At 46.1% G+C, this 21408-nt stretch overlaps 1 protein-coding gene across 10 annotated transcripts in view; it reads left to right on the forward strand.

Annotated features, from left to right (window-relative positions):
• The window catches only part of CUX1 (cut like homeobox 1), a gene marked incomplete at both ends in the record, with an annotated part of 307656 nt that overhangs the window by 256935 nt on the left and 29313 nt on the right, over positions 1-21408 (forward strand). For 8 of the 10 annotated variants that reach the window (XM_080941104.1, XM_080941107.1, XM_080941105.1 and 5 more), the window contains 3 exons: positions 10316-10618; positions 14089-14277; positions 19607-19871. The exons of the other annotated variants lie outside the window; for them this stretch is intronic. In XM_080941104.1, coding sequence (XP_080797230.1) covers positions 10316-10618; positions 14089-14277; positions 19607-19871 — 757 coding nt within the window. The remainder of the gene's footprint in view (positions 1-10315; positions 10619-14088; positions 14278-19606; positions 19872-21408) is intronic. 10 annotated transcript variants of the gene reach the window in all.

The raw sequence follows: 21408 nt of genomic DNA on the forward strand, positions 1-21408 counted from the left end.
TATGCAGTCAATCCAAGTACTAAACCACAGCCCCAGCTTAACCTGCTCATTCCTGAGTAAAGATCTGTGTTATCTCACATGAGTAAAAACATTTCATAAACTGGGGGAAAAAAACAGTAAAATGGCTCAGTGGGTAAAGGGTGCTTGCCACCAAGCCTGGCAGCCTGAAGTCAATCCCTGTGACCCACATACTGGAAGGAGAGAACTTACTCCTGCAAGTTATCCTCTGACCTCTATATGTGCACTGTGGTGTGTGCACACACATACACACACAAAGTAAATAAAAGTGTAGTAAATTTTTAAAATAACAATCATCATCTATTATTCCCTAGAAATAATGCTAGAGATGAACATCAATAGCCATTTATGGTTTTGCAAGAAAAGAAAAGGTCCACCCAGTATGCCCGGAGCTGGGTTAGTAGAGGGACTCCCCAGGGGCTGCAGGAAGATGTTATAATCAATTACCACATCATAACACTGATGTATGATAATTACTGAGTGTTTCTCCTGAGATAGTGCAGCATTTGGCAGGGATGCAGTTCCTTCATGGTCCACTGCCTGATTAATATGCAAATAATAGGCTGATTGCATGATGAATGCAGAAAATGAGCCCTCTGATAACAGGCGCACTGAAGCGGGGAAATGATAAATTACTTTTACTGACTGTCCTACATTAAGTACTCTTTCCCAACAATCTCATCACAAATTAGGAAAGCAGTACAGCAAGATTAGGAGGATGTATAAAATTATGTACCTTAATAGCTTTTCAGACAAAGATGTCTATAAGGAAAACGTCACCTGGTCCCTCATAGAGCCAGAGTAGTTCACCCACCTAAATGGTCATTAAAAGACAGGAAGTATCAAGTCACACCCATGTGTGCCACTAGCTTCACCTGGCCATGGAACAGCCTTGCTAACTCAGCCCAGACTTGTTACCTGCATACCGCTTGAGTGGCTTTCTTATTGAGTAGGGACAGGCCGCTTGGGCAGATGTTTCTTCCTGCACAGGTAGACACAAGGCTCGTTGCCCACAGTGTGCCATGAGGAAGGGGTTTTAGTTGCAGTACTAGAAGACCTGGAAAGGAAGAAACATTTAAGACCACTTTTTTTTTTTTTTAAAGATGGGGCATAGTGATTCATTCCCATATCTGAGCTTTAGCAGGCTAAAGCCAGGGAGTCAAAAGTTTAAGGTCAGCCTAGACTGTAATAATCCTTTTCCAAAATGCCACCTTCGGCCTGGTCTTTCTGGAAAAGTTTGATTTATAGAACCTACAGTTTTAGCAGGAGAGGGGCAGGCAAGTGCTACTTATATCTCATCACTGGAGAGGCTGACACAGGCAGATCCCCCAGCCTAGCCTCCTTACCAGAGAGAGATTCTGTCTCAAAAATCAAGGTGGGACTGGGAATATATCTCAGAGGTAAAGCACTTACCTGGGTGAAATTCCCAATACCACAAAAATGTGAATGGTGCCTAAAGAAGGTCTCCAGAGATTACTTTTTGGCCTGCGCATGCGCACACACTCACACACATATGCACACTCTCATAATTAATCTTTGATTACAGCAAAACAATTTAACTAGAGAGTTTGTTTTTTCCCTACAGTAATATATATTTAGACTGTTTGTGTGACATGCATTTTCTCCTAACACACAAAGATTCACTGATAAGTGTTCATACACACAGCTGGCTCAGTAATAAGGTTATTGGGTAATTTGAAAGCCTTATTTCTAGATGGATATGATCTATAGTAAGGTGAACCCAGTGTCCCTGAAGCGCAGCAAACTATGTTACCCAGTGTCATTCCCACAGTTGTAGCAAGGTATGGCTTTTCTTCTAGACTTGATTATGACATAATTCTCCCAAGCTCTGCTTTTGATAGGCTTTTTTTGTGACACACAGGACTGTGAATGGAGCACAGTAGGCAAAGCACATTCAAGGCCCTGGGTTCCATCCCCAGGACCACAGAAAACAGGCATGGTAGTGCATACCTGTGACCCCAACACACAAATAAGTAAATGAATAGAACCAGATGCGTGTCAATAACCCACTCAAGCTAAGGCAAGAGGTGTAAATCTAGGGCCTGTTCGACACAGAACTTCTAAAACCCCATCTCCTTTTAAGCAACTTACTTGGTGAAAAGCATCTCTGGAGATGGGTGCCACTTTCACATGGCTATATCTCAGGTACCCCATTCTTTTATCCTCTCCTAGGCTTGACTGTTCCTGATAGACCCCAGCCTCAGCTTTAAGGTAACAGGTGCTTTTCCAGATCCCCCCTTTATCCCAGAGTCTTCATTAGTAGAACCTACTGAGTAATGAATGTCTCTCTATGCATTTGGCCTCAAGTCCTGTGATTTACAGGGTGCTTTCTTATGCATACCCCAGTATGCAGTCCTTGTCTGTCACTCAGGATCTCCTTACTCAGTGAAAGGCAAATGGCTCAGGAGTGGACAAAGTGGCATAAGCAACTCAAGTTAAACAACTTGATTGTATTCAGCAACCTTGATTTGCTCATAAAGAATATCAGCCTTACACAAATTTAGGAACTCCTATTTCTTAAGTCCTGTCATTTACACAGGGGTAGACACAGCAGCATCTACTGTGCAGCAGATCTTTAATGCCCTCTTTTCATTATATATCTATGGGGTTAAATGTGCATTGCCATGCCTGTTTTCTGTGGTCCTGAGGCTGGAACCCAGGGCCTCAAATGTGCTCTGCCATCTCTGCTCCATGTTCAGCCTCAGTGTGTCCCAGATAAGCATATCAGAAGCAGAGGCTGGGAGCTGGGTAGTGGTGGCGCACGCCTTTAATCCCAGCACTCAGGAAGCAGAGGCAGGTGAATCTCCTGAGTTCAAGGCTAGCCTGGTCTACAGAGTAAATTCCAGGACAGACAGGCCTACAGTCTTTAAAAAAAAAACAAAAATAAGAAGGGGACGGGGAAAAAAGGCAGAGCTTGAGAGCATTCATTAAGTCACAATCACTGCTGAAGTTCAGTTCAAGTCTAGCGCAGTGTCTCATGTATTCCATTAAGAGTTTGAACTCCTGCCTCCACCGCCTGCCCAACCTGAGTGCTGGGATTACAGGTGTGCACTACCATACCTGTTTAGTGCAGTTTTAGGAATGAAACCCTGAACTTGGAGTATGCTAGGCAAACACTACCAGCTGAGTTACATACACCCAGCCTATAGCTCTTTCCTTTCTGCTATTTGAAAAGAAAGGAATCCTAGTCAATTTCCTGAGCCTTAAGGCCATAGTCTTGACATGTTAACAAATAGGCAGGGAGAGGAGGAAGGACCAGCTTGAGACCTACTGTCACCATCTGTTTGGCTGGATTTTCTCAGAGGAAAGGTTGACCACTCAGTGCTTGGCTAGTGATAGAAGACAAAGCCTTTTTTCTGAGTAGAAGTCTATAGGCCATCTATGACACAACCAGTTACTTTTTCTTTCTTTCTTTCTTTCTTTGGTTTCTTTGTTTATTTGTCAGTTGGTGAGGAAGAATCCCCAAGCACATGGAGAAGTGTAGGGCATGGCAAGCTGAGACATGGATCAGAGTAGCCCATATCTTGGTCAAAGCAACACTCTTGGTTAAAAAGAAGACACATTGCATTTGTGGCTGTGCTTCCTGCCTCTGCTTCCAAGTAGTAGGATTAAAGAAGATACCTTAGAGACACATGACTGTAGGAATTTTGGGAAAGTCCCTTTGAGAATCTGCTGCTTCGGACAAAGCCTAGGCACAGAAACAAGGCCACTGAGCAAATATATATCTATCAGTGTCAGGACTCACATTGCCACGTGAGTAAACCACAGGGGGCTCAGAATACACTTCTCACATTTGGTACAAAGGCCTAGTCTGTTTGGGTGACATCCCAGGATGCATGGAGCACCCACATTTCCTTGGTTGTACATGGCTCAGTTTGTTCATCTGGACAAGGTTGGGAAGCGCTCCAGGTGGGTGATCACTCCTGTGACTTCCAAAGCTGTCGATGGCCATGGACTGGAAGGGTCCTCAGAGCTCTGCAGGACTGTCAGGGCACTTGCTACACTTAGGATGTCCACACACTGAGCTCCCTAGAACCTGCTGACTGTTGTCCATGGCTACTGAGATTCATGCCCTGTTCTGGTTTAGTCACCCATTCTCTGAGCACCCTATCTCTAGCCAGACCATACCCTCCTTCTGTAACCTGCTCCCTGCATTCTCCACCTTATCTTCCTTAGCTGTCATGAGAGTCACTTGGAGCTGCCTAGCCTGGCACAGACTCAAAGTCTAAACTCTGGACATAATGAAAAACGGTGCATCAGACCAGCCGCCAGTTAAATAATGTTTGGGTTCTTGTCAGAATGTCACAGAGTACCCTGTCATTTTGTTTCAGCAACTTGTCCTTCTGAACGCACAGTTCGCCGTATGGCATGCCAGCAGTAAAAATGTCACTTGCAATAATTACTTTTTGGAGGAAATGCTTGCTGACTTCCTACCTTCAAGCTGTTTTTTACACAGTGGGGAGATAATCAAAAATGACTTCATCCTGACTGCTCAAATGAACACTAAATGGAATTTGGGTTATTACTGAGATAGAGAAGGGCTGGGCGTGGAAATTGCAGCAGCGGATCGGATAAACTGCAGAGCGATTTGTCTTGGAAAATTGGGGCGGATGTGTGTTTTCCATTGGCTTCTATTGAAAGCTTAAAGCAGCTGTTGTTTAGCCTGCTGTTTGGGGAATATAATATCTTTCATAATCCTTTTATGGCTCCCAAACACCTTGTGTATCTCTGCTTGCATCAAGCCACTGTCCCTGCCCTTTGTTCTTTATAGCTGAGCTCCTCTTGAAAGATCCAAGGTCCACAAACAGAAAAAGTGAATCCTCACAGATCACTTCTGAGTACCACACCTTGCCTTCCATTGCTGTCAGATCCCCCAAGCCCAATGCCCAATGCCTCTCTGCAGACCTAGGACTGCAGCATACTAGGCCAGTGTTTGCCACTGAGCCATGCCCCCAACGCCCACTGGGGTTTTAAAAAATGCTAATTATTCTTATTAATTATCATAGGCCTAGGGCTGCTTATACTATGGAAAGCAAGGGTGTTTGGGGAGGTCTGTCTAATTTCTTTCCAATGCCCAGCAGAGTGCATGACACAAAGTGGTTGGTTTAAAATGTATGTGGAGGAGCCATCAAGATGGCTCAGCAGATAGGAACACCTGCTACCAAGTCTGAGAAACTGAGTTTGATCCATAGGGCCCATATGGTAGGAGAAATCCAACTCTAAAGTTGTCCCCAGACCTTCACATATGTACCATAGCATGTGCACCCAAACAGATCTGGGGGGAGGGAGACATGTATGTTCACCCAAACAGATACAGAGAAAGGGAACATTTCAAAAGAAACTTTATGAGCCAAAATTAATATGGATGGATAGAATCAGGCAAGGTGGTATACCACTTTAATGTCAGTACTCTAGAAGCAGAAGTGAAAGGATCATCTTATGAATTTGAGGTGAGCTTGCTCTACTTCATGAGTTCTAGGCCAGCCAAGGCTACATAGCAAGATCTTGTCTTTAAAAAAGTAAAAGGTATGGCTAGATGGGTAAAGGTAGAGATGGGGAATGGGTAAGTGCATGGAGGATGGATGGCTAGATGGGTGGATGGATAGGGCAAAAAGGTTGTCAGGTCAGTGGTAGGCAGTGCTATAGATAGAAACACAGTTTTCCATCCTTGTCTGGCTCCCATCCTTGCTCCATCCAAGGATATCTGACCAGATGGAGCCAGCTGGTTTCACAGCCTGGAGTGTGGGCATGTGTCCAAGGAGGGTTACTAGGAGATTAGAGCAAGACACTGGCCAAGGTCCCCAGCACACATCTTCATGCATATGTGGTTAAAAATTAATTAATCAATTTAATAATATAGTGTGTGTGTGTGTGTGTGTGTGTGTGTGTGTGTGTTCACGCTTTGAGCCCCTTTCTCTATCTTTGCCATGGATTGACTTCTAGTGGTTCCACATTATGTTTGAGATCCCTGCAGCTGACACACATGTTATAGAATCACTGCCCAGAAAGGCCTCTAGCAGACACTCAAGTGTCACTTCCATGGTAGCTTCTGTGACAAGTGGTCACAAAGTAGAGTTCCCTCTTTGGCTTGATTTTTGTTGGTGTGTTGTCAATCTGGTTTGGAGGGTTTCTTTGTTGTTTGCTTCTGTGCATATGTACATCTTCATATGGGATTCACACACACGGTACATGTGGAGGCCAGAGGTTGATGACATGTCTTTTTTCTGTCACCATCCTGTTTTTTGAAACAAGCCTGGAGCTTGTAAGTTCCAGGCTGGCTTAGGAGCCGTAGGGACCTGCTGTCTCACACTTCCCCCCAGAACTGTCTTACAAGTACCTCCCACTACACTGAGCCTTTATGTGTTTGTTTGTTTGTTTGTGCAAGGTTGCTTTCCTAATTTATTATATTTATTTCTTCTCATGTGTCTGGTGTGTGTTGGTGCATATATGTCACACTGTACATGTGGAAATTAGAGAATAGTCCTCAGGTATCAGTTCTCTCCACCATGTGGGTCCCAGGGACCAGACACAGACCATCAGGCTTGACAGCAAGTGTTTCCACCTGCTGAGCCGGCTCCTGGGTTCTCAGATCAGGTGAGGTCTTCATACTTTCATGGCAGACACTATACCAACTGAGCCGTCTTCCAGCCCTGTTTCATTTGGGGCTTTTAAAAACAGTCTTACCATACAGCCACTGAAGGCCTAAAATTCAAGCGCCTCCTGTGTCAGCCTTCCTAGTACTGGGACTGCAGGCAACCACTACTACACTTAACCTCAGGGGAGGCATGCATTCCACAGCACCCCTATAATATCATGCCCCATCAAAATAGTTCCCCCCACACATCCTGCCATGCAAGGGACTCCGTATATCTAGATCCTCCTACCACACCTCTTTGAACCCTCTGTGTTCTCTCCTAAGTTGCTTTTGAACCTACATCTCCATCCCACCTTCCAGCCCCTTTGCCCCAGCTCTCACAAGGACACAGCAACACTGTGTAGCCAAAGAAGGCCTCAGTTTGGTCCCCAGCACTACATACAGCAGGTGTGTTGGGGCATGCCTATAATCCCAGTAGGTAGTGAATTCAAGGCCAGTCTGAACTACATGAGACTCTTTTTAACAATGAAAACAAATAAAAATGGGGCTGTTCATCTTTCTGTGACCTGAGACTACAGCATGGCAGTACATGCTGTATCTCTGTGAAGAGCCCCTCCTACCAAGTATATTCAGACACTATCGAGCCTCAGCAACTTAGAACAGCACGTCACTTCTGCCGTAGTCTATAGTGGGGAATGCACAGGGATAGTACTCATGCAAGCTAGGTATACACCTGTTAGGTTTTGCTGGCCTTGCCTAGCCAACATGCACGCAGGAGAATGTTGAGTGCACAACTGGGAGAAGGACTAGCAGTTGTTTTGGTAAGATCTCACTCCCAAACAGCAGGCAGCCATGATTTTGACCTTGTTGTGGGTTAAAGGACACAAACCTGGAGAAATCTGTTATCATGCTTGGGACGCATGCTATTCTTGACAGTAGTCCATGAATAAGATGGATGATCTGCCAAATGGGCCCCCTCGCATGGGTGAGTCAGGGTGAATTTACAGTACAATCCTTTTGCTGCTTCCAACACACAAACAACATTTGCTAGGTTTTAGACCCTGTTGTCTGGTGACCCAGGGATGAGTAGCAAGAAGAAATCTGATTTACAGGATTCATACTGCCTTAAAGATGGATATAGGCCATTTCTGCCCCATACCTACCTCTTTTACATGTCTCACAAAGCAGTTCAGTTGTTTTCTTAACCTGATTTTTCCAGGCAGAGCTTTATGAGATAGTGGGACTTTTTACCTATTTGAGAACATTACACAGACTTATTGGATTCAATTGTGGTTCTGTTTCAGGTTTTGTTCTTTCTAGGCGCTCATAAAAAAAAAATACTTGTATTTTTAATATACGTCCCACTCCCTGGATACAGGAGAGGCTATTAGTTTTCTAAATATCTAGAAAATACTCTATGAGGCTTGGGGAGGTAGCTTAGTGATAAAAGCATTGGCTGCCTAAGTGTGAGGACCTGAGTTTAAAACCCCCAGCACTCACATCAAAAGCCAGATGTTACTACATGTCTACTGTAAGCCCATGCTCAGGGAGGCAGATATAGGAGGATCGCTGGGACCTCCAGGCCTGCAGCGTAATTCCTAGCATGTGAGAGACCCTCTCTCAAGAGAATAAGATGAAGGATGATAAAGCAAGACACCTGACATCCTCCTGGTCTCTGTATGTACACACGCACACACACACACACACACACACACACACACACACACACACACGTAGCATACTCACTAAATACTTGCATCTGTATGCCATAAACTAGAAGTAAAGTCTTCCTTGTTGCTATGTTTTATTCAGATAATAGTGTTTTCTCTTTTGTTGTTTGGTTATTTATTGGTTTGGTTTTACATAGCAATAGATATATAATTCAAGGTATTAAACATGCTCAGCAGGCGCTCTGCCACTATAGCACACCCTCAGCCAAGGCAACAGTATTTTGGGATACCTGCAACTGTGCTGACAATGTTCCTGAGGGACTTGTTACAGCTTGAGGGAGCAGCAAACAAGAGAAGACACAGAGGTCCTGCCTTTGGACTCTGGCCAACATCACCAGTCAGTCATCCATTACCCACCAGAGGAAAATAGCTGTAAATAAGAGTATTTCAATACAGTGTCTGCATTGGGCACACTGTAGCCACACCTTGTCTGGCCCCTTACATGTGGCCCTCTGGTATATCAGCATCAGTGGAAGAGACGGAAGAGGGTGTGCCAAACACAGAATTGGACCAAAGGCAGACTGGATCTGGGGAGAGGAATCCTTCACACTTGCTTCTCAGTGCTCTCTCGCTGTGTCTTTGGAAATTAGGACATGACCAGTCTTTATTCTAGTACCCCCACACCAAGCTCATGGCAGTATGCCAAGCTTCACAGGTGATACTAAAATGAAGTGTAGGACTACTCGCTGTGGTGGTTTTGCTGTTACTGTGACAAGCTGCCTGGCAGACTCGGCTTAAGAAAGGAAAGTTTATTCTGGTTCACGGATCCAGAGGGTGCTGCCCATTGTGGCAGGGAGGTTATGGCAGCAGGAACGCAAGGCCCTGAGGCTGGTTCCTTAAGTGGTTCTGTCTCCTCTCACACTGGCCATATTAAGTCTCACACTCAGCTAGAGAGCAGATACAGCACTTCCCACTAGGCGCCTTCAGTGACCCCCAACAAGACACAGGCTGTCCTAAAGGAATGTGTGCAGCCTGATGGTCTCCACACCAGTCTCTTTCTGGTGCCAGTCAAAGTGTGGTCCAAATGAGCAAAGAGCTTGGTTCTCTAATGCAGACAAGACCAACACACCCCTTGGGTTGATGTAGAGCTGGCATGCCACTTTTCTTTGGTATCCTTCGTCCACTAGTCTCAGTACCACTGGTAGTCTCACAAAAAGGCAATCTGATCCCAAGACTTGAGTCTCCCTGAACCACCAGAGACCAACAGCTGAGGCATTAGGTTCAAGAGTCTTTGTAAACATATGACCATCCTGGCTTATAGGCAAACATCACCTAAAATAGCCTGTCCAAAACCAAAGGACACCTTTGCCTCTCATTCCTCAAGCACCATCCACCTTGTTTTTTGAGACAGAGTCTTTCACTAGCCTGGAGCTCACCAAGTATGCCAAGCTGACTGACCAGTGAGCCCCAAGGGTCAGCCTGTCTCTTCCTCCCCAGTGCTGGGATTACAAGCAAGCACTCCAATGCCTGACATTTTTACATGGGTTCTAAGGATAGTGCTCAGATCCTCATGCTTGCAAGGCAAACACTTCACCTACTGAGCCATCTCTCTGCCTCCTGTCCATATTTTTTGTTCTGGAAAATATAGAGGAAATAATCACATATATTAGACTAAGAATCATGGGGTTTGATTAGAACAAATCATAGCAGTTATAATGACATATTTTTTTTTAGCAAAATGCCCTGATATTAAGCCTTCAGAAACCTTTTATTTGAACCTTTAGTTGGTTTTTGTTTTTTTTGTCTTTGTTGGTGTTATTTTTGTTCCTTTAATGTAGAAAAATTAGAGGTTACACTTAATTTAAAAAAATGGAAAATAACAGAGTCCCGAGGACTACCACACGGTCCCCTTCTGAAGTAGAATTTAATTACCATGTCCTGAGGAAGCAAAGTTGGTGGACATGGTGAAAGATGACGTTTCAGCAGCCATTCTTGCTGTGTTTGATTCTAGAAAGCACTCCAAAGACCTCTGCCAGTTGCAGCCCTGCCCCTGAGTCCCCAATGAGTTCCAGCGAATCCGTGAAGAGTCTCACCGAGCTGGTCCAGCAGCCCTGTCCCACCATTGAGACCAGTAAAGAAAGCAAACCGCCAGAACCCAGCGACCCCCCCGCCTCAGACTCCCAACCCACAACACCGCTGCCTCTCTCTGGACACTCAGCCCTCAGCATTCAAGAATTAGTAGCCATGTCTCCTGAACTGGACACCTACGGCATAACCAAGAGGGTCAAAGAGGTGCTGACAGACAACAACCTCGGTAGGTCTCCATTGCCATTTCCTGTTTGAAGCTTTGGAAGGGTAAGGGAAGGGGGCCATAGGCTGAGCTAGCCAACGTCTCTAAAATCTCCATGCATCCAGCTTTTTTACATTGCCACACGTTGTTGTACACAAAGTGCACCAAAAAAATTAAAAACAGAAATCTCATGTTTTAAGTTTGATTCCCAAACTTATCTACCCAAATTTATGGTGGGTACCAGAACAGAGTAGCTCAATTCTGCAACATCAGATGCATTTATGGATGTCAGAAACAAGGTCTGCTCCACTTACCCTCACTGTGCCTGCTGTAGGGCAAGATATATGTGCCCTGTGAGCCAGCCCTTCAGTGCTGTCACAGATGCTGGCATGATCCTGCCTGTCACAGACTGATGACTCAGTAGCTCCAAGGCCCCTGCCTGGCATCTTAAAGCTATCTAAAATTGCTGCTGTGACTTCTGCTTTGCAGTCCTGAGGTGGTCATCCTCTCAGGTTGTCAACCCCGGGCCATATACCTTATACATGCTGCAGCTAACCTTGGCTCTGCCTGAGTGGCTTTATGAAGCTCTGTCACTGCTGGATGGGAGCCACTGTGGCCCTAAGAATATTAGTATCTTGTCACTTTTATGCCATCATGCTTCCTCGGGGCTGTATAGATCAGTCAAGCCCTCCTGGGCAAGCAGGGCAAGAAAAATTGGCTTCTGTGCAAATCATGTGTCCCCACAAGTCCCAGTTAAAATGTCAATGAAAAGAACACACTGAGATGACCCACAAAATGGCCCGAACCATGCAGCACCTTTGGGGGGTGGGGGGGACTGTATGTCTCCTTCCCTGGATAGAACAAGACAAGAGGAACATTGCTGTTGAGGCTGGAGAGAGAGCTCAGTCTACAAAGAACTCATATAGCACTGAGTTCGATCCCTAAACCCTGTGTAAAAAATGCCAAGCATGATAGCATGTTTATAACCCTACTGTAGGGGAAGAGGGACTGCAGGATTCTTGGGGTTCACTAGCCAGCCAGCCAACCTAGCTGAAGTACAGACCAGTGAAAAAACACAGGGTGAGAGCACAACAAGTACAACAGAGCCATTGAGTTTCAGTGAAATCTACCAGTGATTCCTAGTCTGGAGTCAGGCCCAGATGTCATTTTGAGTCTTCCACATCCCATTTGTACAATTGATTGTCCAAGTCAGAACACAGTAAAAAAGAGAGAGAGAGAGAGAGAGAGAGAGAGACCATCCACTGAGAACAATTATAACCATTCATTCATAACAAGATGAGAATTTAGCTGCTGATTTGAGAACAGCCCAAAGCCCATATGTTCATCGGTTATTGAAATATGGAAGGATTCCTACACTTGAGTCATCCCCTTCTTCACAAACTTGTCACAAGTCCAAGGAAGCAGACCGATCACTCCTGCTACCCACTCCCAGATAGAAAGCATCCTTCCATGTAAATGTTGAGAATAACAGAAGAAAACCTCCTTTCAAACCGCCAAGTTGTAGAATCGCAGTTTGGGAATGACAAACACTAGAACCTCTCCTTGGCATCACTAGCCAGCTTCTATCCTCACTGGAGAGTTAGTTGGCATGGGTTACATTCGACAAGAGCAGGACCCTGCTAGCCTGCACAACTTTCCAGTGCTGCAAAAGACCAGTTATTAATCTGAAAACCTTCCAGGAAAGCCTATAGCCCATCACTTGGGATTAGCAATCAGAAGCAATCCTCTTGGTAGCTCTAACTAATCCTAAAGTTTGTAGGGAAAGTTATCCACCTTCCCATGGGATTCTTGATGTAGTTGTGGGCACAGATTGGCCAGCTTCAAGCTGCATCAAGCAGCAGAGATAACCCCTAGTTAAGTTTCAAATTCCAACTTAAGCTTGGATCCTGGCATGTTCAAACACTACCACTGAGCCACACCTTCAGTCTTGTAAATTTAAGGTTTTGTTGTTTTAAAAGAAAAAAAATCTTAACTAAATTTGGCTTCACACCAACAGTGCTTATAGTACATTGTTTTTCTAGGTATCTCATAATATTTTCAGTTCATAGCAGAGGATATTACCACAGGTAGCATAAGCCAGCCTCCGTGGTCTCTAGCTGCAGTGTGGAGTTGGCACAATCCTTCTAGCATCCTGTGTCCCAGATGCTGTGTTAGACCAAACAGTGGCCTTTCTGATCCCAGTCTCCACTTCTGCTTAGTCAAGCTTTTCCCATCAGTTAGTATGAGTCAAACAGATTCTGATGTGTAACTTTAAGAATTGCAGCCCTCTCCCCTCATAGAGGAATGATTTTCACAAGGTAGCAAATCCTTTTGTATGCATGTATGCATGTATACACAAGGAAATCAGAAGCCAATATGGATTGGATTCCCCCAAACTCTTTCAACCTTAGTCTTTGGGACAGAGCCTTTCAGTGAACCTGGTGCACAGTGTGAGGGCTGAACTGGCAGGTCATCAAGTTGTACGGATCATCCTGCCTTCCCATCCCCACTCCAGGAATTATAGGCACACACTACTGTGCTTAGCTTTTCATATTAGTGATGGGGTTCTAACTCGGGTCTTCATCCTTGCATGGTAAGGACTCTAATGATGGCCATCTCTCCCAGCCTTCAAGCCCTTCTTTTAAGCCTATGACACAGTGCAGACTTGAATGCTCTTGTGCCCTCCACAGCCACCTGCCTTGTGATTAGCCCAAGGCAAGCTGTTCACCCTACATGGGAGAGGAATCCAGGCAAGGTTTCAGCAAAGGCAGCTCAGACTACAGAAGTCATACTACCAGTGAGTCTTTCAAATTGGAGCTTCCAGACTCCTCCTCCCTCCTGCTGTGACCCAGGAGTCAAGTGCCTATTCTCTCAGAAGACCTTTGACCTTGCTAACCGTGCACCCACTTGACCTCTGGTTAGAAGTTGCAGGGCTTTAGCCAGTGTGTAGGGATTTCACTGGTCCAACAGATGCTGCAAGTGTCCACCCTCAGCTCACCTGGCTCCTGGAAACTTTTAATTTTCTTTTTCCTGAGGCTATTGATAAGTAGTTTAGGCTAACCTAAAACTGCTGATCCTCCTGCCTCAGCCTCCCAAGAGCTAGAATTACAAGTATGTATTGCCTGCCATACCTGCTACATGGAGGCTTTTCTAAAAGCATGGTCATTTGTCATATACATATAAAATGCAAGTGTTTTCTAATTCCCTTGCCAATGAAGTTGTTAGAAGACAAGTGTAAGAAATGTTTCAGTACTGAAGCTACCGCTCCAGGGTGGAGCACCTAGAATCCACCAGCAAGAGGCAGGGCTGTAGCTCAGTAATAGATTTCTCACCTCACATGCACAAAGCTCTCCAGCCCTGTAAACTACATAAAACTACTTGTATGAAATGTTGCTGTAGGCCAGGCTTCCACAGTCCTACTATTGACCATTGAACCATGTGTCTAAGTTCAGGTTCTTGTCTGTCAGTGACCACCTCTCACATCTGCTTTCCAGGTCAGCGCTTATTTGGGGAGACCATTCTGGGGCTCACCCAGGGTTCTGTCTCCGACCTCCTTGCCCGGCCAAAGCCCTGGCATAAGCTTAGTCTGAAAGGACGGGAGCCCTTTGTCCGCATGCAGCTATGGCTGAATGACCCCAACAATGTGGAGAAGCTGATGGATATGAAGCGGATGGAGAAGAAAGGTACCTGCCCACTGTCTGCCACCCAGGCACCACCTCATCCACACATGCGCTCTTTCTGCAAACCTTCCCACAGAGATGAGGGATGCGGGTCACTGATCACTCATCTAGACTCTATAAGGCAGGGCACCACAGTTTAGACAAGTTTCAGCCAGTGAGTAGCTGAGAGGACAAGGAAGGCTTATTCCTCTTTGGGGCCAAAAGTGTTTAAGTAAAGATCTCATGAACCTTGGGTATAGCACAGTCTGTGATAATGGCTGGTTTTCTGGCTGCCTTTTATCTCACTTATCACGTCACCTACTATGTATGTACCTCATGCTAAAGGCCATGAAGATGGTGAAGAGCTCATTACAATATGTGTACTGATGGGCTGGGATTGTAGCTAGTCTGTGAAGTGCTTGCTTGACATGTATAAGACCTGGGTTAAACCCTCAGTGAAGAAGAGGCTGGGGCTAGAGCCTGGGCAGTGGCATACTCTTCCAGTGTGTATAAAGCCCTGGTTCCAGCCCAGACCCTGGGGAGCAGGGAGGAGTGCTGTGATTGTTGATCGATCCATTATGCCAAAGGTCTGCCACACTGGGACCTCAGGGTGCCCCTATTCATCAGCTGTGTGCCTAAATAGTAGCACTCTACCCATCAAGGGCCACCTCAATTAGCTATGGCTTGTCCTAAGATATGACCCAGTCCCATAGCCTTCAGAGCAGCCCAGGCAACACCATATACTTGAAAAGCCTAGTGACTTCCCAGGTTTTGTTTTGTTTTGTTTTTTTAATTATGTTAAATTTCAAGCAAAAATACAAAGAATGGTATGGAGAACCTTCTAGACAAGTCAGGTATATGGCATGGGCCTTTAAAAAGCCATCACCAGGGAGGCTAGGGAATAAGGATAGGATGTAACTCAGTTGTCCTTAGCATTCACACAGCCCTGGGTTCCATCCTCAGTAGCACTAGAACCAAGGAGGTAGTTTTAATGTCTTTAATGGCAGCATTGGGAGTGAAGGCAGGAGGGTCAGGATTTCAAGGTAAACTTTGGCTACCCAGTAAGACTGAGGAACTCTTAGAATGAAAAGAGTGAGTAGACCAGACAGAGCGACGTTGGTGAGACCCTAGCTCAAAGGTAAGACAAGCAAAAGAAACTAGTAAGCACTGCTGCCGGGTTCACCAGTTTCCAGTACTTACCAAGATGTTATTAAAGAGCCCCACTCCCTGTCAAGGCCAAGACCAGCCACCTCAGGTGTGACACCAGGACACCTCCAAAACATTTCTCTGTCCCTCAGATGTCCATCCCCTTTTCCTCCCCCACCCCAAATTAGACAATCCAGACTTTCCGGGCCTCAGGCTTCCTTCTACATGGGCTCTGGTGCCACCTTGTGTCACAAAACTGTTACTGTCTCAGTGGGCTCACACTTTGGGGGATCCTTTGCTAGCCTTTTTGGACAACAAGACCTGTCAGTAACATAGCAGTGCCACTGCTGGTTCTGCTGTCAGTGTGCTTGTGATAACTGTCACATCCTGAGCATCTAGAACAATGCCTCTCAACCTTCTAATGCTGTGACCCTTTTACAGTTCCTCATGTTGTGTTGACCCACAACCATAAAACCATTTTTGTTGCACTCCACAACAGTAGTTTTGCTGTTATTAATCATAATGTAAATATCTGTGGGTTTTGTGATTTTAGGCAATCCCTGTGAAAGGGGCTTTGACCCCCAAACGGGAGGGGGTCATGACCCACAGATTGAGAACCATTGATCTAATAGGTTGGCTCTCCTCACCCCTTTCCCCTTTCTCTTCCCTCTCTCTTCTCTCTTACATACATATGACAGTCTCTTGTAGCCAAACAATCTTGATCATTTTCTTTCCATCTCCAATTTAATATGTAGTCCAGGCTGGCTGGAATTTATGGTGGTCCTGCCTCCGCTTTTGGAGTGCTAGAATACAGACATCCACTAACACATCTGGTTTATGCAGTTCTGGGAATAGAATCCTCCACTGAGCCACATCCCCAGCCCCTTCTGTATGTATGTGCCTTCTCAATAGTTTTTGTTGGTAATAAAATAGCAGAGTTTAGTAACTATCCAACATAAAACTCTCTCCTTGTAACCAAGGATGATGAAAGCACCAAGCTCTCCAGAGGGCAAGGGTTAGAAACAGGGGATGTAGTCAGGCAATTATGCAGTCAGAGAGCTATTAATTTATATATATTTTTTAAAACAAAGCCAGGTAGAGAAGCACACATGCTTATTCCAGTACTCCATGACTTTCAGACCACCCTAGGCTACATAGTTAGTTCCATGCTAACCAGGGTTAGCACACAGTGAGAAAAGAGAAGATGGCTCAGTCAGTAAGATGCTTACTTTGCAAAAGGACCTGAGTTTCAGCCCCAGAACACACTTAAACTAAAAAAGGGTATGCTGCCACACACACCTTCAATCCCAACAGGGAAACAGAGGCACATAGATCTCTGTACAGTTTAAGGCCAGCCTAGTCTACATAGCAACCCAGTAAATTCCAGGACAACCGGGGATATATAGAGAGACCTTGTCTATAAACATTTTTTAAAAATTTAAATAAAAAGTGACAGCCATGTACCAGTAATTCCAGCACAGGGGAGGCAGAAAGCCAGGTGGTTCAGAGTCTCCCTGGCAAACCATCCTAAACTATTGATGAGTACCAGACCAGTGAGAGGCCCTGCCTCAAAAACAAAAGGAAATGAGGGCTGGAGATGCAGCTCAGTGCTTGAGAGCATTTGCTGCTCTTGAAAAGGACCTCTTTTCAGTTCCCAGTACCCTTGTGACTTAGGCCTGTAACTCAAAACCCACAGAGTCTGCCATCGCTGGTACTGTGTTCTGCATATGCTGCCCTACCTTGCCTCACACACATACAATAATTAAAAGGAAGAAAAAAATGTGGATGGCACCTGAAGAACACCACTGGAGGCTGGCTTCTGGCCTCCACATGGCATTTATAACACCTGCATTATGTACATACACACACACACACACATACACACACACACACACACACACACACACACACACACGGCAGGTGGGAGATGATTCTGTGGCCAGTTCCTTGCTAAACCAATCTCAGTGGTTTGTGGTTTCAGCATTGTTGGTCACAACAGGCCACACAGTTTCCCAGAGCCTCAATTCCACCACTGTCCCTCACCCATATACCCACGTGTTCACTCAGAGTGTACCCTAAGCAAAGTCTCAGCCTCATGTTCCCTCCCTGCCCTGCCTACCCTGCCTCCATACCTGATGCTCCTGTCTCCATCATCTGTCAGTCACTCTACATTTTCTCAAGCCAAGGGCCTTCTTCCACGCCTTACCATGCCTCAGCCAGGAAGTGACCCATATCAAAGACCATCCTTGTCAGTCTAGCACCCAGGTGTCAAGTTTTTTAACCTCCTTCTCAACTTTGGCTGTTTCCTGGCCCTGTTGCTAACCTAAATTCTTCTACCTTCCAGAGCCTAAACTGAGTCCCCATCCATCCTATACCCTTGTACCTTTCTCTTTGTTTCACTTACCTGGGATGGCCCCCTTACCCCTTCTTTCTCTCTGTCCCACTCCTCCAACCCTGAACACCCCTGTTAGTGCTGTGCCCCATCCACACTCCTTTCTCCTTTCCCCCTGGTCTACTGGGTCCCTCTGGAGAGTCTCGACCATCTCTAACAGATGGTGCCTTTAACTTCTGTGGAGTCCCCAGTATCACTCCCCAGTTCTGATGACCCACTCCATCTCCTTAATGCTTCTTTCCCATCACCTGCCTCCCCAGCCCCCCTCTGCTTCCTACAGGTGGTCATCAGTAGTACCGCCTTTATCACACAACCCCATCTGTTTCCACCTGCCCCTTCCTCCTCTGGGCTCAGTGCCTGTTAGTCCAAACACCTGGGTTCCTCCCCAGTGTTTCTCTACCATCTCTCTCCTCAGCTTGGAGCTTGTTCTTTATCTTATTGGAGAATGGTTGGGATCAAAACCAGGGCCAGTGTGCCGTGACCTCATTCTGTACCACAGAGCTACACTCATGTCACTCACTCCTAGGCCTGGACTTCACCTCAGGAAGTCACTTTCCATTTCTCCTTTTCTCCTCCCTTCCCTGCCTTTCCTCCTTTCTCTACTCCCCTTCCTTCTCCTTTTCCCTCTCCTTCCCTCCCTGGCTTCCTTCCTTGTTTTTAAGACTGTAGCCCAGCAAGGTCCTGACCTGACAATCCTTTTGCCACAATCTCCCAGAGATTACCTTTTCCAGTTGAGCAGCCCACACAACACCTTCTCTGAACACCCTTGCTTCCTCCCTTCCAGTCAGTCACCGGCCTTTGCTGCCAAGCACCATGGATCCCCTCCCATTCTCCAGGGCTTTAGTCTTCCCCATGTTACCAAGTCCAAGGTCCAGCCTGGCCCTTGCAAACATTCCTCCCTGAGGTGCCTTTAGCTGTCCATTCCCTTGATTCTCCAGCCCTTTCTATAACACCCTTGGCCCTGGCTGTCCTCCTGGCCCTAGGCCCTTCTTAGCTTCTCTCTGGGAATGTTCTGTGATGTTCCTCAGTCATTGACTTCCATCTTCTTTCCTTTTGGCTCTATTCTACCCACTCTTTCTCTTGACAGAGTCTCACACAATCCAGTGGTGACCTTCATCGCCTGATCCTCCTGCCTCCATCTTTCAAGTGCTAGGGTTACAAGCACCCACCACTTTGGTTCAGGTTTCCATTTTCTAAACAGCCTCCTGCTATCTTCTATGCCATAGCCCATTTTTTCTAGTTAATCTGACGTCCTCCCTTGAGATGATCTTGAAATATCCTCTCTTCTGGAAAGTCTCTCAGCTCTTTCCAAGCTCTGTCTAGTGATCTCTATTAAAACCCCTCCCAGGTGCCCAAGTGTCTCTGCCAGCAGGGAATTCATCAAGCTGGATCTTTCTGAAGCCTTCAATGAACTGTCAGGTTGGACAGGGACAGCTGGGAACCCACATGACATCAGAGTTGGCCTCAGTATATGCTGAGGACAGTGTGGTTCCACTGCAGGATTTTATTTGAGGGCTATTTTGCTTAGGTTGTCTTGGTTTGGTTTGGTTTTTGAGTACTAGGGCTTAAACTCAGCATCATATGCTAGAGAAGCACTCTACCATTGAGCTACACCCCAGCTACTTGGTTTTTGAGCCAGATGGGCCTCAAACTCATGACCCTTCTGCTTTAGTTATCTCAGTGTTGGGATTACATATGCCCCACCACACCCAGGCTATACGTTTTCAGCATTCTGTTCTGTTCCCAGGGCTGAGGCTTTGAGCTGGATTGCCAGCTGTCCCTGAGTTCACCTGTTTTCTCTCTCTCTCCCTGCAGCCTACATGAAGAGGCGACACAGCTCTGTCAGTGACAGTCAGCCTTGTGAGCCCCCTTCTGTGGGTATCGACTACAGCCAGGGCGCCAGCCCCCAGCCACAACACCAGCTAAAGAAACCTCGAGTGGTGCTGGCTCCAGAGGAGAAGGAAGCACTGAAGCGAGCATATCAGCAGAAGCCATACCCGTCACCAAAAACCATCGAGGAGCTTGCCACACAACTCAACCTGAAGACTAGCACTGTCATCAATTGGTTCCATAATTACAGGTAGAGCCCTGTCAAGACTCTCAACATCCTGACCCATGAGAACCCACCTGACAAAACACAGTGTAGCCTTAGCCACTGAAGGGAGACCCAAGGCCAAAACATTATGCAATGTGAGCAGCCGGGGAAAGGGGATGGTGTCTCAGTGTGCATGTGTGCATGCTCACATTCTGTGAAGGTCAGAGGACAACTCTCAAGATTGTTCTCTCCAACCACCTTATAAGACTCTGGGATGCACTAAGTTTGTCAGGTTTGTGGGCACAGTGCCTCTGCCGTCTGGTCCACCTTGCTGGTGGTGTCATCTTCATTAGAAAGGGTCTCACACACTACTATGTAGCTTTGTCTGGCCTAGAATTTGCTATGTAGACCAGGATAGCCTTGAACCCAAAGATCTGCCTACCTCTACCTCCCAAGTACTGGGGTTAAAAGTCTGAACGACCACCCTAGGGTCTTTGTTTAAAAAGAAAGGTAGGGAAAGCCTGTCTACCTAAGCTTGATTCCCAGCCCCACACAGAGAAAGGAGAAACTAACTCCTGACTTCTCACATATGTGCAAGAAGGAAATTAAAACAAAACCAAGAACAGGATCATTCAGAATTAACCTAGGTCTAGGGTATGGTTTGACAGTAGAGCTCTTGTCTACAACCTACCAGTGAGTAGCTGGGGGTGTGACACAGTGGTACAGCCCTGCATGGACGAGACCCTGCTTAAATCCCCTATACCCTCCAAAGCCTACTTTTTTTCCTATATAGCTTTCCTAGATATCAAATCCAGGGCTGCAGTAGTGCTGCTCAGTGGGAGAACTAAGCATAAGTATCACATCTCTAGCTGTCAAGTAAATTAATTAGTTAAAAATTAGAAGATAATGCCAAGCATGGTGCCATACATATAAGCCCAGCACCTGGAAGACAGCGGAAGAACGGAAAGTTTCAGTCTAGCCTGGGCTACAGAGTAAGATCTTATCTCTGAAAGTAAATAAATAAATGTGTGTCCTCCAACCAGTGCTCAAGCCCAGGATCACTAGTTCTGTTTTACCAAGAAAAGTCCCACATGCCCTCCAAGGTGGCTGGTGTATTGTGCCAGACCCTGTACTGCCCTTTTGCCACTTCCAGCCAGTCACCTCTGCCTCACTGACTAGAGCAGGCTTCCCTCATCGCAAAGGCCCGGTAAGAACTGGCATGGCAGTACATACCTGTAAACCCAGCACTTGGGAGGCTGAGGTAGATAGTTCCAGGCCAACCTGGGCTACATAATGTAGTAAGGCCCTGTCTCAGAGAGAGAGCTTGAGAGCAAATGAACCCGGAAATCCACATTTGTTTATCTAAGCCGTAGCTAGTAAATGGCAACGCCGGATTTCAGACCCGTCATACCTGCATCCTATTTGTAAAACTTAGCTCAGCTCCACCCAACCTACCATCTCCTGACGAGGCAGAGCAGAGCTGGATGCTTGCTTACCTTGCTGCCATGAGGCTTGAAAACAGATAGTTTCAAGCAGAGCCAGCACTAGGGATTGGTCCTCCAGTTCTCAAGTTCCTGAAGCT

This window comes from Micromys minutus, assembly GCF_963924665.1.
Source record: "Micromys minutus genome assembly, chromosome: 29".
Taxonomy (NCBI): Eukaryota; Metazoa; Chordata; class Mammalia; order Rodentia; family Muridae; genus Micromys; species Micromys minutus.